Source organism: Falco punctatus, assembly GCF_963210335.1.
Source record: "Falco punctatus genome assembly, chromosome: 8".
NCBI classification, from domain to species: domain Eukaryota; kingdom Metazoa; phylum Chordata; class Aves; order Falconiformes; family Falconidae; genus Falco; species Falco punctatus.
The window spans coordinates 25,487,579-25,503,400 of NC_137588.1; the positions used below are offsets into that span (position 1 = coordinate 25,487,579).

A 15,822-nucleotide genomic window follows, 5' to 3' on the forward strand; every position below is an offset into this window, starting at 1 on the left:
GGCAACCGTCGGGGCGGCGGGTCGGGCTCCGGTGGCGGCTAGAGGCGGAGGCGGAGCCGGGACGGGCTCCACCCCGGCCCCCGGCCCACATAGGCCGGCCGGGAGGGCCCCTCGCCCCCGGAGCCTGCGCCGTCCCGGGTGCGCGCGGCGGGCCCCGGCGGCGGGCGTTGGGGGTGCCCGGGAGGGGTGGGAAGCGGGGGGACCGTCCCGCCTGGCTGCGGGGGTCCCATCCTGTCCCACGGCGGCGGAATGCTAAGGCAGCGCTGCGGGCGGCTCCTGGCCCGGCTGGAGCGGGCGCTGCAGCTGCTGGAGCTCGGCGGCGGCGCGGAGGAAGGTGGGTGCGCGCAGCCCCTCGGCCCGGGCGCCCCGAGCACCCCCGCAATGCTGCCCGTGGGGGCTGGGGGAGCGGGGGGCTGGCTCCCGGCCCGCCTGGCCACCCACTCGTGCTGTCCCCAGACTACATCCAGATTGCTCAGTGCTTCGAGGCGACGCGCCAGCGATGCTGCTGCCTGGAGCAGGACGGGCGGCGGGCCCGCGAGCAGCTGGCGCGGGTGGAGGCCGAGCGGGCGGCGCTGGAGGTGAAGCTCAAGCACGCCCGCAAGCAGGTGGAGGTGGAGATGAAGAAGCGGCACCGTGCAGAGGCTGAGCTGGAGAAGCAGGTCCGGGGGCTGGCTGCAGGGCTACCCCCTGGGGCTGGCTGCGGGGACCCCAACCTGCTCACTGCTGCCCTGTTTCGCTTGCAGGAGCGCAAACTTCAGCTGGTCTTTGAGACCCTGATGCGGGAGCCATGGGGCAGCGGGGTGCTGAGTGGGGAGCAGTGCTCTGTCCTCAGCACCCTGGCCGGCCGGTGCCTCGGGGTGGCCCTGGCACAGGGCAGGAGGTGAGTGGGGCGGGTGGTCCTCGGGCAGCCCTGGGCTCGGCTGTGCCCCGCTCTCCCTCAGCTCTGCCAGCAGCAGCCGTGTGAGCAGGTGCTGGCTGGGGCAGGGGTTGCCCCAGCTGGGCTGACCCGCAGCTTGCTCCCCAGGTCATCTGTAGTGGATGAGTCATGCCAGTCCCTCCTGTCCCACTCGGACATCAGCTATGACTGCACTGAGGATGATGTGGTAAGGAGCGACCCTGCTGGGAGTTTTGCCCCGTTTGTATGTGTGTGGGGAAGCCCCTTTGCATGACCGTGGTTAGGGGTGGGCTGCCCTGGTCTGCCATTGGAGCCAGACAGATGCTGGGGATGCCCCTGGCCCTGCCAGCCCCCAGCCTCCCTGCTGCCTTTCAGGGTGTTGATATGACGGTGGTGCGGACCCTGAAGCGCAAAGCCCAGGAGAGGCAGGTATGAGGGAAATGCTGGGATGGGGCAGTCCTGGGTGCTGTGGTGGGGTCCCTGCCCCTCCATGGGTGAGGATCCCCTAGGTCCTCTCTGCTCTCCTGCACTGTGCCTGCGGGACCCTCTGCCCGCACAGGTCCCAGCGTGTGGCCCAGGCTGGGGTGCTGGCCCTGGGTCATGCAGGGTTAGGATACCCAGATACTTCTCCATCTCAGCACAGGAGGTTGCAAGGAGCCTGGCAGGGGGTTTAATTTATTGATGCTGTGCTGGGAGCATAGTCTCTCAGCAAACCTTCCGCGATCAATAGAAACTCCATTACCCTCCACTGTGGCCTAGCTGGGCTCCTCAATAATTCATCCCCATGTGCAGGCATCCCACACCCTGCTCCACTCACACCTCTGCATTGCAGGCCTGGCCTCCCCCAGCCCTAGGGCTGGCTCTGACCCAAGTGGGGAGCCTGGGTTCTCCATGGTGCCTGATGTGGGGCAGGCAATGCTGGGAGGCAGGGTGAGACTGGGACCTTTGGTGGAACTGAGACCGGTTGGCTTGGGCGCTCTGGGATGCGGGGCAGAGTCCAGGAGGAGGTCTCTGCCTACCCTTCACCCCATCTTCTTTGTTCCCAGCGTGTGTCCCTGGCCCCTCAGATTGGCCCTGTAGTGGTGGCAAAGCGGCACCGTTCTTCTGTGGCACCCCACAACACTGTGAGTAGAGACCCCAGCATACCTTGTGCAGGGATGCGGTGTATGGGCTACCCTGGTGTCAGAAGGCAATGCTGCAGCCTTCAGGCCTGCAGGTCTGTGGGTGCTGTGGGATCTGGAGATGCTCAGTTGTCTCCTCTGGGTGCCTGTGCTCTCCAGCCTGTATCACCCTGGTCCTGGTGGGGACAGTGTCCCTCTCTGTGCTGGACCGGTGGCCTGCAGCCTGTATCCCCCCATACCCATGGTGACAGCATCCCAGGCTGTGCAGGACCTCAGGGAGGACAGGGAGCGGGCAGAGCAGAGCTTGTGGGAAGATGTTGAAGCACCATGGGACTGTAGCCAGGCATGTTCTTACTGCCCCCCATTTCAGCAGGTGAGTGTACCCCCCGTGCCCCCTCCTGCCGAGGTCCCTGCTGACAGCCTCCTGCCTGCTGCTCCGCTGCCATGCCGCCGCTCTCGCCAGGGACATCGTGTCTCCACACGTGCAGGTCATGGGAAGGGCTGAGGAGGGGGCTTGTGGGTGGTGTGGTGGTGTGGGACCAGCCTTGTGCTGCCGTCGCCGGGGAGGGAGGGGATCTGCTGGGGGATGCTTGTCCCCACCGTGGGGGTACTAGGGTCCTCTGGACATGCCAAATGCCATTGTCCCGGCCTAGCTGGGATGCCACAGGGCTCCCTGCGAGGTGGGAAGCCTTCCCATGTCCCAGCCAGTAGCTGGGCCAGTTTGCCTTTCAGGGTCCCCTTGACTGCCTCCTCTCTCTGCAGAGCTGACCACTGTGTGGGACACCAGCAAGGATCTGGGCTGCCGTGCCCTGGGGCGGGAGAGCCATGCCAAAGGCAGCTCTGTGGGACAGCCAGCGCCAGCCTCGTTCCCCTTGCCTCCACAGGGCCTCCCGCCACCCCAGCACCAATTCACCTCCAAAATGGTGTGTGTCCCAGCGTGTCTCCCTCCTTTTAGCTGCTATGGAAAAAGGAGCTGGGCAGAGGGAGTTGTTCTGGCGTGGGGGTGGAGGGGCGCAAAGCTCTCCTTCATTCCCTTCACCCCAGCTCTGCCTGCACGGGGGATGGATGGAGGCAGTGGGGGCTGGTTTGGGGGAGGTGGAGTGGTATCTGCAAGAAAGGGGGCTCCTGACCCTGCTCGCCCTCTCCAGGTGATCCGTCCAGATCCATGTGGTGTCTGTGGCTCCCGTATCCGCTTTGGTAGGGCTGTCATCAAGTGCCGCCAGTGCCAGCTGCTGCTGCACCCCAAGTGCCGGGAGCAGTGCCCCATCGCCTGCACGCCCCAGCCTTACCGCCACGCCTGGCCCTGTGAGGTGAGTGGGACACAGTGGTGCTTGGGGGCTGCTCCGTGTCCCTGTAGGGCTGCTGGGCTGTCAGCTGGATTGCTGGGGCTCTGCCCGGGGCTGGACAGCGGGCACAGACCGGGTCACTGTTGTCCTCCCCAGGGTGTGCTGGCAGACTTTGCCCCCCTGACACCACCCCTGGTGCCCACGCTGGTGGTGCAGTGTGTGACTGAGGTGGAGACGCGAGGCTTGACCGAGGTAGGCCCAGGGCAGTGGGGGCAGTGATGGCAGGGTCCCTCCAGGACTAAGCCCCTCTTCCTGTGCCCCAGACAGGGCTGTACCGGGTGCCAGGCGCAGAGCAGCAGGTGCGGGAGTGGAAGCGGAGGCTGCTGCGAGCTGGGGGCACGCTGCCCGCCCTCAGCAGCGTGGCTGACATCCACGTGGTATGCGGGGTGCTCAAGGACTTTCTGCGGGGGCTCAAGGAGCCACTGGTCACCTTCAGCCTCCATCCTGCCTTCCTTCAGGCTGCTGGTGAGCCGGGGTCCTGAGGTGGGGGGGAAGGGGCTGCTCCTCCCCTAACACAGCTCCCTGGTGCTACCACAGACATCCCGGATGATGCTGCCTGTGGCACAGCCCTGCGCCACGTGGTGAGCAAGCTGCCCCCAGCCAACAGGGACACCCTGGCTTTCCTCATGCTGCACCTGCTCAGGTGAGGAGCTCATCCTAGCATGGGGTCTGTCCCCATCTCCTGGTGCTCTGCCCCTTGCCCGGGCTCTGTGCCCCAGAGCAGGGAAGGTGGGCTGAAAGGCCCCTTGGCTCACATTGTCCCACCTCGCAGGGTGTCACACAGCCCTGACTGCAAGATGGACGTGCTCAACCTGTCCCGTGTGTTTGGTCCCACACTGGTGGGACATGGCTCAGCCAACCCCACACCACTCGCCATCATGGAGGACACACCGCGACAGTGCAAGGTGAGGGGGTCACCGAGGCATGGGGTGTGTACCCCGAGTGCTGCCAGCATCCCCATCCTCCATCCCTCCCTGCCCAGGTGGTGGCTCGGCTCCTCGCTCTACCACCCGACTTCTGGAGAGGCTTTGTGGGGATGGAGAAGGAGAACCTGGTGCTGACGCTAGTGCCGGGGGACGATTGTGGTGAGGCACAGGAACCTTGACCCCTCCCTGCCCTTGCCCTGTGGCTGCTGAAGGGTCCTGGGTGCCTGCAGCTGGGCTGGGGTGTGATAGCCAGCCCATCACTCTGTCCTGCAGAGCCATTCTGCCCCACCACTGCCTCTGAGCCCAAGCCAGGCCAGCTGAGCCCAGCCAGCACCTGCTGCCTCCCTGGCACCCTACGGAGCTGCATGGGCACGGCCGTCCAGCCCCAGTGAGTGCTGCCTGGGGGGGGGGGGGGCAGGGGAGCTTGCTTTGCACCCCTGACTCATCTCTCTCCCCACGAAGGCAGGGGCCAGCCCCGAAGAAGGTGGGCCGGTTCTTCCCTTCTCTGGTGTAGCCTGCAGCAGTGGCTCCCTGGGGGCGTGCAGCTGGCACCAGAGGAGTGAAGCCTGCAGGACCAGGTAGCTAGCTGCCTGCGGACTGGTGGTGCTGAGCTCCAGGCCCTGCTTTGCTTCCCCAGTGATGGTGGAGCAGGGCTGTCTCTGCCAGCCACCGCTGGCGACACTGCATTGTACTTACAGCCTGGTTTGTATTAAATGTTTGCAGTAAACCAAGCCTGGCTGTGGCTGCTGTCTGTCCCCCCCCTCCTGCTGCCAGGTGCCAGGTTTTGGGGCTCACTGGCATGATGAAGCCTGGCTGGGCAGCAGTCGAGCTGTTCTGACAGCAAGGTGAGCAGTACTTTCCCAAACCCCCTGCTTTTGCTGGGCAGAGAGGGGGAGGGCAAAGCAGAGCCCCCCGCCCCCAGCCCTAGCTGAAGTCCTCCTCTCCCTGCCCTGGAGCCAGCATTCGGGAGGCCCCTCTTTCAGCCCAGATGTTGGCCTCAACTAATCAGAGCTGCCGCTGCTCAGGGCAGAACAACCTTAAACCGTTTCCAGACTTCCTGGCACCTCGGTGGAAGCCCCTTTAACTCTTTCCTCCCCTCCAGCCCTGGCGCTGGAGCTGTGAAGCCCAAGCAGGGCTGGATGCACGGTGCTCTCCCCCCAAGAGGGGGAAGCTGGGTGAGGCTGTAATGGAGCAAGAGCCCAGAAAGGACTTGTTCCCCAGATAACTCTGCACAAGGGACAGCCACTACAAGGGGCACCTAGGGAGAAGGGGCATTACACAACAAGGGCTAAGCAGCCCAGCAGCCGAGAAACCTTTGTCCACACTAAAAGTCAAGTCAGAGGTGGTGGGGCACAGAAGAAAATTCACGTACAATCCTGAAAGAAAGTACTTTAGTTGTTTCCCCCAGTGCAGGGGTGTTCACCAGCGGGCAAGGAAATTAGCACATCCAAGGCAGAGGCAAAACTGAAGGAGTTTAATGTGCTTAAAGCCAGGGAACAGCTAATCCCCGCCCAGGACCACAGAAGAACTGGCACAGGAAGGCACAAGGCTAGGAGCAAGGATTTACTGCAAATCCATCAGGCTGGGGTGGTACTGGATGCATGGAGAATCCCTAATGCGGTGCCTCACTGAAGGTGAAAGGAGTGGTGGGGCCCTCGGTGGACCGCAGGGCTTTAGCACAGAGCTCCAAAACCAGAGGCAAAGATGGGGAGGTAAGCAGATAAAGGCCAGTGTTGGTTACCATAGACTGTGGCAGTATCAGCAAGGAGCAGCCTTCAACAAAAAGGGGGGTTTTTTTGAGACTGAGCAAGATAGTAGGTCTCTTACACGTGTAAGTTGATTGCTCTAGTGCCCTGTGGACGTGGCTGGTGCAAGGGGAGACATGCAGCATACCACCCAAGCTACACCCATGCTGGTGAAGAGAAGGCTGTTGGCCCACCAGCGTGGCAGGGGCCTGCTGCCGTCACCCTGAGCCCTGCCTAGGCACCCTGTGCAGGTCTTGGCCTGACTGCAGCAGGCTCAGCAAGGCTGGCTGGCAGCTCCCCTGTACTGTGAGCCCTTAGGGGCAGAGCTGATGCTGGGGGAAGGTGTGGTTTTGCAGCTCCCTCCAGGGCCAGCAGCTTGCCTGTCCAACCTGGCTCTTGTGCCAGTGCCCTTAGGACAGGCTGGTGCTGCTGTTTTCCCAGCAGCAGGCAGAAGCCCAGCTCAGGCTGTTGCAATCACGCTGCTGAAATAGGGATCCTCACAACCAGCTCCTGCAGGGTGAGCTGCCTGTGCAGGGTAGGCAGATTCAAAGCTCCCTGGCCTCTGAGGTGGGCCAACACCTTCCAGGGAGTTGCAGACAGCAAGTGATGCAGGGAGAACCTGGCTAGAGGTTCCAAGACTGTGCTGGTAGCACCCTTTGGTGGAGAAACACTCAAAGCTGGACCCAAGGTGCTGCAGGCAGCAAGTGCTCCCTCAACAGCCTCAGTTCAGGGCTCCCTGCGCAGGCACACAGGCTGATGCCAGGGCCATATGCTGTCCCTGAAGCCTTCACCCTGCCCCAGGGTTGGTCCCTGGGCTGCAAGAGAAGCAGCACATGAGGCTGATGCTCACCAGCTTTAATGTCAGTCTGGAGTAGGAGTCAGGCACTTGCAGGGCTCCTGGATTGCACCTAACCCTAACTGCAAACCTCCCAGGAGATGAAGCCTCAGCCTGGGCTTTTGCTGTGGGTGGCTGGTGCGGGATTAACCTGACGATCACAGGATAATCTGGTTTTTGTAGCTGCGGCTCAGCTCCTTGTGAGGAAGGACGATGGAATTGAGAATAACAACCTCAGCAGGGATGGTGACACTGCAGCCTGCGAGGAGAGCACGAGGGGGTTAGCAGGAGGCGAAAGACTGCCTCAGGGTGTGGGGCTGGGGCAGCTGGGTGCTGGTGGGACATACCCAGGATTGTGATGGATGGTGTGAGGCGCCCATCCCGAAAAAGGGTCTCGCTGTCAATCTTGGCATAGGGATCGTTGGGGTTGGGGTCACTGGGTGTTCCTTCAACCCGGGCCCAGCGCCCGATAGTGCTGTCCCAGCCCACAATGGTATTGAGGACACAAGTGTGGTCCTGGGACAGAAGAAAGGGGTATGAAGGGTACTTCTGCCTCCCTGCAAGGGGTGCAAGTTGACACCTGCCTCCTCAGGCTAACCCTACTTACGTGAAGTGAGGCGCCGTGCAGGACAATGGACTCTCGTACACGTACACCAGCTCCCACTGTCACCCCCTCCCCAATGGAGACATTGGGGCCCAGCTGTGAGGACAGAGGGAGGCAACGAGGTCAAGGACAATGGTGCCCTCAGCACCCCCAGGCATCGCCCTGCTGCAGGGCCCCCAGGGCTGCACTCACCACTGCAGTGCTGTCGATGGAGGCCGTCGGGTGGATGTACACATTCCCTGCAACACAAGGCAGCTGCATCGGGGGAGGCACCCCACAGGAGCACCTGCCTCTCAGATGAGGGGAGGTCCTGCCCATGGGTCCCACTGCCTCTGCCAGGAAGCCCCCAAGGTGGTAGGGGATGTCAGAGAGGTACCTTGGATGATAGGGCCTCCAGGTTTGTTCTGGGCCAGCCTCTCTGGGTGGCTTTTACTGTACTGGTTCAGGTAAAGACGACTGGCATAAATAGCAGAGCTGGGGGAGGAAAAGCAAAAGATTATCACCTCTCTGGCATCTACCGGGACAGAGAATGGTCTGAATTCAGCAACCCCCTACCCACCCACCCCCAGGGCCTTGCCTGGGCATCCTCTTCTCCCATCCCCGGTACAGACTGCTACATGCTCCCACTTGCACCACCACTAGCCCCAGCCCTTACCCAGCTGACTTGATCTGGCTCCAGAAGCCATCGGTTTTGTAGACGTAGAGTTTGCCGCTCCCAGCCAGTGCTGTGAAAACATCCTGCTCTAGCCGGATCACTTCTGCACGCTGCCAGCCATTGGAGCTCTCCTCTCTGCAAGTGAGAGGTCTGTTAGGCACCCACCCCAGTTATGGCCTCAACCAGGGACCCCAGGAGCTACCCTCCACAAATCTGGGACCTCTGCTGATCCTAGATTCCTATCTAACCATGCGCTTCTCCCCAAAGGTGGGGACAGCCCTACCTGTCAGGCTAGGCCTCCCGAGCCCCAGAGCAGCAGAGGGATGGGGCTCTGCCATCTACAATAAACTCTGAGCCAGAAGTTGATGGTGCAAGAGTCCCACCCAGTCCAAGTGGGTGTATATGCAACAGATCCTGCCCCCATTCCAGGGCCCTGCACAGCTGGATTTTTGCTTGGGTGGTGGCAGAGATGTCAGGTGACAGACTGGCTGGTGCAGAGAACTGCAGGGGGGAGCAGAGCATTCCCAAGTGAAAGGCTTGTTCAGCCCCTTGTCTGGAGCTGAATGAGAATGGGGTGGGAGGAGAGGATGCAAGAGGGGGAGTCTCAAGCTAGCCAGGAGGGGAGCAGAGGGGAGAGCAGCCTTGCAGAGCAGCCTGGAGCAGAGGAAAGCATGCATTACCACTAGTGATGATCCAGCCCGAAGAGCAGCCAGGGCAGACACAGAGGGAGACTTACCCAAGGTAAGGACAGCTGGTGCAGGACCAGGAAACAAGTGAGTGATGGCAGAGGAAGAGAGAAGATAGAGAAAGAATGGAGGATGAGCGTGCCACTGCAGCCCCAGGAAGCAGTGAGGTGGGCGGGATGTGGGACAGAGAGAGGCACTCACAGCACTAGCTCCTGCTGGTTCCTCTGGAAGACCTCGCCAATGTGCTGGAAGATGGCAGGTGTGAACAGGTAGATGCCACAGTTAATGATCTCACTGACAAACGTGCTGGGCTTCTCCACGTAGTGCTGGACCTGGAGGCGAGGGAAGAGACATGAGTTTCAGGGTACAGCCCCCACACCTGGCATCATGCCCTCTGTGGCACACTGGGAACACGCATCCATGCCATGCCTGGCTCCCCAAGGCCCTCTAGTACCTCCTGTGTGTCCACATTCGCCACGATACAGCCATAATTCAGTGCCTGCGTCCTGTTGGCCTGCAGAGTGAGGACATGTTAGCAATGGTAGTGCAGCAGGCACGTAGATGAGACCCAGAGCTCACACCCAGGGCCCCATCCACCATAGGAGCTGCTGGTTTCTAGACAAGCCCATGGTAAAGCACCGCTGCTCCTCTGTTCCCCAGCACTGCCACTCACTGTGGTACCCAGAATGACAAAGCTCTGCGCATCCCCGTGCCGCTGCCAGAACTCCAGCATCTCCTGCAAGGGGAACTCTGAGCACACGTCTGCGTTGAGGACAAAGAAGGCCTCAGCACCACCTGAGAGGATCTGGTCTCGAAAGTGATAGATTCCACCACCAGTGCCCAGTGCCGCGTACTCCTGGAGATACCTGCGAGCCAAGCAGGGAGAAGCGAGGACTTAGGGGAGCGGGTGTCTGGTGGCACCAGCCGGCGGCAGGGCAGGGAACGGCTGGCAGGGGCTGGAGAGCCATAATCCTGCCACGCAGTGCCGGGGCTCACGTAGCTGTGGGCACAGGGGAAGGAGGTCGTGGTGTGCTCGGAGGTGTGCTTGGAGCTGCGCTGGAGAGGCGTCTCCGGAGCAGGAACCAGCCAGGGCAGGGCGCAGGGCAAGGGAAATGTGCCAGGACGAACGCGGGAGGACAGCTGTGCCCATCCACGGCGGGACAGGGCCCACCCGCCCATCGGCCAGGTGGTGGCTGGAGGCTGCCAGCCCGGGGGGGGCGGGCTGGGCCCCCGCGGGTACCCCGGGGGTGCGAGGGCTGCCGCCCACCTGATGGGGATCTTGAACTCCTGCTGCGCCGACACCAGGAAGCGGCTGAGGGCCTCGTGGGGCTGGTAGAAGCCCATCAGCAGGATCTCCTTCATGCCGGGCACCTGGGGACGGACGGAGGGGGCAGTGCGGGCAGCGCGGCCCCGGGCCCCAGCCCCCCGCCCCCGGCCCCCCGTACCTTGGCGCAGGCCTCGATGTGGTGCTGCACCATGGGCACCCCGGCCACGGGGAACAGCGGCTTGGGCACCTCGAAGGACAGCGGCCGGAACCGGGTCCCTGCGGAGCGGAGCGCGGTCGGCAGGGCCCGGGGCGGGGTGGCGCCCCGCGGCCCCGCCGCACTTACCCTTCTGCGGGCCGCCGATGAGGATGACCGCCTTCAGCGGCATGGCGGCCCCGCTCCGCTCCGCTCCGCGCCGCCCCGCCGGGTCCCGCCCGGCCCGGTCCCGCCGCCGCTTCCGCACTCGGCGCTGCGACACGTCAGCTGCGTGGGGCTGACGCTGCGCCACCGCGCCGCGCGGCGCTGCTGCGGGCGGCCGCCAGGGGGCGCGGCGGCGGCGGCGGGAGGGGGACGCGCCTGCGCGTGGCCGACGGCGGGCGCGCGAGGCCGGGCTGCGCGCGTGCACAGGGGCGGCGGTGTGCGCGTGTGCGGGCCGAGCCGTTGTGCGCGTGCAGAGCGGCGGCCGGGCGCGTGGCGGGTGCGTGGCGGTGCGCGTGCAAGGGAGCACTGGTGCGCGTGCCAAGGAGCGACGTGCGCGTGCAAGGGAGCAGCGGTGTGCGCGTGCAAGGGAACACTGGTGCACGTGCCAAGGAGTGACATGCACGCACGCACGCAAGGGAGCACTAGTGCATGTGCAAGGAAGCGGCAGTGCGCGCATGCAGGGGAGCACTGGTGTGCGTGCAAGGGAGCAGCAGTGCCCAGGAGTGGCAGTGTACGTGTGCAAGGGAGCGGCAGTGGCAGCTGCAAGGGAGCAGCCACATGCACGTGGCAGGCACACAAAGGAGCAGCTGTGCAGGGACTTGGTTGCCTGTGCACGCACGCGTGTGTGCATATGCGCAAGGGAGCGGCTCCGTGTGTGGCTGTGCATAGGGGAGCATCAGTATGAGCATGTAGCAGAGCCGCCATGCATGTGCACATGCCCTGGTACGTGTAAGTGGGCGTGTTTATAGAAAGGCGGGGTGCGTTGGCGTGCACAGCGGGGACACCGTGGCCTGTGGTATGTGCTCAGGCACATGGGTGTGGGACAGGCTGCACGGTGCTGTGCGCCTGTGTGTGTGCATGAGCCTGTGCGCCTGTGTCAGGGTGGGTGGGAGCGTGGCAGCCCGTAGGCACAAGTCATGACATGTGTGCCCATGCACGGCGGTGCATGCACGCGGGACACGGGTAGTGTGTGCACTCAGGGGCCGGTGGGTGCTGCTCGGGGAGGGACAGGCTGGGCTGTAACCAGAGCAGCCCCTGCCAGCACTGCCAGCCCAGCCTCTTATGGGCAGCGGGTATTTATAGCCGGGTGGCAGGTCTGTGCTGCGGGGTGCCCCTCACCTGCACCCACTGTGTCCCTGGCAGGAGCCCGGTGCCGGTGCCCTGCTGGCCGTGCCACCGCTGGGCCTGCCAGCACCCGGTATTTTCGCTCCATGACGACAGTGCCCCGTGAGCCACCCCGCTACACCCACCCCGGCACTTTGCAGCTTTCCTGGCTCCTTTCCCAAGTTTCCGACACCCTTCGCCAGCCCGGCCCCACCTGGAAGCCTTCCTGGCTTTGGGTCTCTGGATTTTGGGACAGGAGTCTGCCAAGGTGCCCGGGGGGCTGCTCTGCCCACCCCCTCATGCCCTCCCAGCGAGGCACGGAGACAGGACCGGCTGCTCAGGGTCTTTATTGCTGCTCTGGCACATTGCTTGCTCCAAACCAGGGGGACGCTGGCAACTCTGGAGCCCGGCAGAGGGGAGGGGAAGGGGGCAGGGATGGGCAGATGCCTTCTCCCAACAGTTAATAAATAAAGCCCTATTGCTACAGCAGCATCTGGAAGGTGGGTGCCCAACCGCTGCTCCCGTCCCCCAGCACAGGGCACCTCGGACACACCGTAGCATCCTGCCACCGGCTGGGGAGGGGATGCAGGGCTCAGCAAGGCACCTGTGAGGCTGTGCCTTGGCACCGGGGGGGACAGGGGGGAGGTGCTGGGGGGGCAGTCTGGGGACAGGTGAGTGGGATGGTGGTGGGGCACAGGGCGAGGGCCAGAGCCGGGTGGCAGAGTACAAGCAGCGTGGGCCTGAGCAGGTGCAGGAGGTGTGCATCGCACGTGGGTCCCCCCTGCAAAGAGGGGGTGCTGGCCAGCCTCCCACCCTGGTGTGGAGCGCAGCCGACAGCCCCAGGGAAGGCACCGGCATCGGTCCTGGGGCTGCAAACCCACTTGCCAGGACCAGGGCTGGGAGGAGTGGAAGGGGGGGGGCTGGTGGCCCCCACTCCCAGCCGTGAGGACCAGGGTTGTGCCGGCTGGTGGAGGGCCGCAGCAGGGCAGGGGGCTGTGAGTGGACCCCTCTCTGCAGGAACCACTAGAGCAGCCTCAGTCCTTGGGCACTGGTATGCACCCCTAGGGCCATGCAGGGACCCCCATGCCATGGCCGGGGTCAGCTGCAGGCTGCGGCATAAGGCACACGGCTGACAGGACCCACAATGCCAGGGCTGGCCGGCATGCTGGCAGCTCTCCCGCTCCCACCTGGAGCTTCTCTTGCCCCCCATCCCCATCCCATCCTTCTTCTGACCCTCTGCCACATTCTTCATTCCTCACAGCAAGGCTTCCTGTCGCCTCCCTGCCGCCAGACCCCACTGCTGGCCCAGCGGGGGCCACACCTCCCCTTTCCATCAGCACCGCCAAAATGATGCCGGCCGCCAGCATCCCTGGCAGCGGCACGTGAGGTCCATGGGCTCATCCCAACACGTCCTGGCTCCTCCTCGGCCACCCTGTCCCATGGCCCCTGGAATGTTCCTCTGGCTCCTCGGCCCCTTGCGGCCACGGCCAAGGCACCGGCTACTGCGGCCCCGGCGGCTGACCACCCTGGTAGGAGCGGAGTAAGACCTTGTGCTTGGTGACGGCCTCGCCGCGGCGCCGCTGGTGCTCCACCAGGAACTCCTTGAGGCGGTTGGTGGTGAAGGTCAGGGTCTGGCGGCGCAGCTTCATCAGGTAGGCATCCTGGAGCCAGGTGTTGGCAAAGCAGTCCTTCACCGTGGGGCGACTCCTGGGTTAAGGGCAGTTTCACATCAGAGGCCACAGGGTGCCCACCACTGCTGCACCCCCCAAACCCAGCCACCATCCCTGCCCTGCAAGACCCAGGCTCCCAGCCCTCTCTGGCAGCAAGGGTGGACCCCACGGTCCCACTGATGATGTCTGGAGGGGCCCCGTGGGGCAGGGAGCTGCTTGCCTGGCCCAGTTGCAAGTGCAGTGTGGGGCCGTGCGTCCTCACTGGCTGGACTGGGCACTCACCAGGGGTGGACAGCAAGGACCTTGCGGATGAAGAGGGCAGCACTCTGTGAGACATTGGGGTACAGCTTGAAGGCATCAAAGCGCCCTGCCAGGATGCGGTTCTCTGTCTCAATGGGGTCCAATTCGAAGAATGGCGACCGCCCACTGAGCCTGCAAGGGTGGAGGGGGTGGCACATGCTCGGAGACTGTGGTGGGAGAGCACCCACCTGTCCCTGGTTTGGGACAGCCACACCGCCCAGGGTGTCTCCATCCCCACGTCCAGCTGGGAAGGGTCTGCAGGGCTACAGCATCCCCCAGTCCACATCAGCCTGGTGTCCCCCATGGCACCAAGACCTGGGCAAGGCTGACTACACCTCAGGGTGCTTGTCCCACCAGCCCCTTCTCTTACATGATGTAGGTGAGGACGCCAACACCCCAGACATCTGCTGCAGAGCCCACTGGGTCCCCCTTCACCACCTCAGGTGCTGTGGGCAGAGAACCATGTCTGTCATATGCACCTACAGCATCACCAGCACCCGCAGCATCACCAGCACCCCTCCCTGACACCCCAATACCCTGACAGAGCCCAGCACCTCCAAGTACACCCCAGCTGCCCCACAGCACCCAAACTCTCTCACTGAGCACAGCAACCCTACAGAAACCCTCAGCAGACACCTCCAGCACCCCCAAGACCCCCTAGCTTCCCCAAGGGTACCTCAACTCCTCCCCATTCCCAAGCCCCACAGTGCACGGGCACACATGCATGCACACCCTGGGCACAAGGGTGCCCAGATCTGTGCCTGTCCCCATGCTACCGCATCCCTGGTGCCCCACTTACACATGTACTCCAGGGTGCCAACACGCCGCCCCAGCTGCCGCAGCACGAGGGGGTTGTAGGTCTGGGCACTGCCAAAATCGATGATCTTGAGGGCATTCATGCCTGAGATGACGATGTTATCCGGCTTGATGTCGAGGTGCACGATGCGGCGGCTGTGCAGATACTCGAGGCCCTGCAGGAGCTGCAGCACGTAGCTCACCACATCATCCTCTGAGTAGCGAAATCTGAGGGCAGGTGGCATCAGCAGGTGGCCCTGTGCCAGCAGCCATCCCCAGTGGCCCCACGCCCACCTGTACCTGTCCACAATGCTGTAGAGGATCTCCTTGCCGGCGCAGTTCTCGCAGATGAGCACCAGGTAGCGGGGGGTGATGTACGCCTCATGCAGGGCCATGATGCGCTCGTGGTGCAGCGCCTTGAGGATCTCATACTCCTGCAGTACGCTCTGCTTCCGCTCCGCCTCGTAGGGCACGATCTTGGCCATGAAGTGCTTCCCTGTGGCGTTCTCCTTGCACAGCCTGATCACCCCAAAACGGCCCCTGTGGCACAGGGCAGCGCTCAGCATCCCTGGCATGGGATGCTGGATGTGGAACGCCCCCAGCAGAGCATCCTGTCCCAGTGCTACTCACCTTGCCTTCTCGTCCAGGAAGGTGTATGGCTTCTGGGGGACACCCTGCCGCAGTGCCGTGCTGTCTTTTGTCCCTGGGACCCTGCTCTCGGCTGGGGACTCCTTGGAGGTTGGGGTGGTGGGCGGGAGCTCCTGTGCAGGGGGTGATGCAGGGGGCATGGAGACAAAGGAGGTGACCATGTAGGGGGGCATCTTCCGTGCAGGTGTAGCGTTGGGGGTGGGAGATGGTGTGGGGGCTGAGCTGGGGGTGGTTGACACTGGGGAAACAGGGGAAACCTTGGAAGGAGACGGAGCCTGGGGCAGAGGGGCTGTGTCCGTAGGGGGTGTGGAGGAGCCCTGGGTGGGGGTGTCCGTGTGGGGTGAAGCAACAGTCCGAGGGGGAGTGAACATCAGCTCGGGGGGCACGCAAATGGTGATGTTGGGTGGGAGCTCGGGATCTGACTGCGGACCCTCTTCACAGGGTGCTGAGGGCTGGAGGGCCCCCAGGGGGACATCTGCTTCTGCTGCCCCATCTGCCTTCTGCACCGCTCCCTTCTGCTTGTGGGGCGGCGTGGTGGTGGGGGCTCCTGCGGCCGGTGGCTCCAGCTGCACCACAGGTGTCTGGGTTGACCGGCTGGAAGCCACCTTCTCAGGGACAGTGGTGGGGACAGCGGTGTCCTTGGCTGGGGCAGCTCGGGCATCTGTGGGGAACAAAGTCAGGTATGAGCCAGGTGTGGATAAGCCAGGAGTGGGGTGCAAGTGGCGCTCCATTCCCCAAAGTCCTGGGGGGAAGATCCCCTGTTCTCAAGGACCCGCAGAGCATCCCAGAGGCTGCAGCCCCACAGCC

The 15,822-nt window shown here is 63.7% G+C and overlaps 3 protein-coding genes across 8 annotated transcripts in view; 1 reads left to right on the forward strand and 2 right to left on the reverse strand.

The window, feature by feature from the left end:
• The first annotated feature begins 148 nt into the window (after positions 1 to 148).
• LOC308068010 (rac GTPase-activating protein 1-like) lies at positions 149 to 5,625 on the forward strand. Of its 3 annotated transcripts, none has more exons than XM_080397852.1 (14): positions 149 to 334; positions 457 to 659; positions 744 to 880; positions 1,025 to 1,103; positions 1,271 to 1,324; positions 1,942 to 2,019; positions 2,387 to 2,504; positions 2,779 to 3,554; positions 3,626 to 3,827; positions 3,900 to 4,005; positions 4,135 to 4,267; positions 4,345 to 4,447; positions 4,562 to 4,676; positions 4,751 to 5,625. In XM_080397852.1, exons 1-14 carry the CDS (start codon positions 250 to 252, stop codon positions 4,800 to 4,802), a joined length of 2,241 nt encoding a protein of 746 aa, XP_080253978.1. In that variant the 5' UTR covers positions 149 to 249; the 3' UTR covers positions 4,803 to 5,625. The 3 variants fall into 3 exon arrangements, with proteins under 3 accessions (XP_080253978.1, XP_080253979.1, XP_080253977.1); XM_080397853.1 differs by having other exon boundaries at positions 2,390 to 2,504; XM_080397851.1 differs by having other exon boundaries at positions 457 to 880.
• A 115-nt stretch (positions 5,626 to 5,740) lies between these two features.
• Positions 5,741 to 10,585, reverse strand: GMPPA (GDP-mannose pyrophosphorylase A). Of its 2 annotated transcripts, none has more exons than XM_080397863.1 (12): positions 10,424 to 10,585; positions 10,259 to 10,356; positions 10,081 to 10,184; positions 9,487 to 9,679; positions 9,268 to 9,327; positions 9,015 to 9,145; positions 8,128 to 8,262; positions 7,849 to 7,946; positions 7,665 to 7,711; positions 7,476 to 7,568; positions 7,216 to 7,384; positions 5,741 to 7,127 (listed from the first exon to the last, which is right to left on the reverse strand). In XM_080397863.1, exons 1-12 carry the CDS (start codon positions 10,464 to 10,466, stop codon positions 7,027 to 7,029), a joined length of 1,272 nt encoding a protein of 423 aa, XP_080253989.1. In that variant the 5' UTR covers positions 10,467 to 10,585; the 3' UTR covers positions 5,741 to 7,026. The 2 variants fall into 2 exon arrangements, with proteins under 2 accessions (XP_080253989.1, XP_080253988.1); XM_080397862.1 differs by having other exon boundaries at positions 8,128 to 8,277.
• Positions 10,586 to 11,931: 1,346 nt separating this feature from the next.
• SPEG (striated muscle enriched protein kinase) overlaps positions 11,932 to 15,822 on the reverse strand; it is a 41,680-nt gene continuing 37,789 nt past the window's right edge. For all 3 annotated transcript variants that reach the window (XM_080397839.1, XM_080397838.1, XM_080397837.1), the window contains 6 exons: positions 14,998 to 15,676; positions 14,668 to 14,907; positions 14,372 to 14,595; positions 13,943 to 14,018; positions 13,555 to 13,704; positions 11,932 to 13,309 (listed from right to left, as the gene is read on the reverse strand). In XM_080397839.1, the coding sequence (XP_080253965.1) occupies positions 13,102 to 13,309; positions 13,555 to 13,704; positions 13,943 to 14,018; positions 14,372 to 14,595; positions 14,668 to 14,907; positions 14,998 to 15,676 (1,577 nt within the window). In that variant the 3' untranslated portion in view covers positions 11,932 to 13,101. The remainder of the gene's footprint in view (positions 13,310 to 13,554; positions 13,705 to 13,942; positions 14,019 to 14,371; positions 14,596 to 14,667; positions 14,908 to 14,997; positions 15,677 to 15,822) is intronic.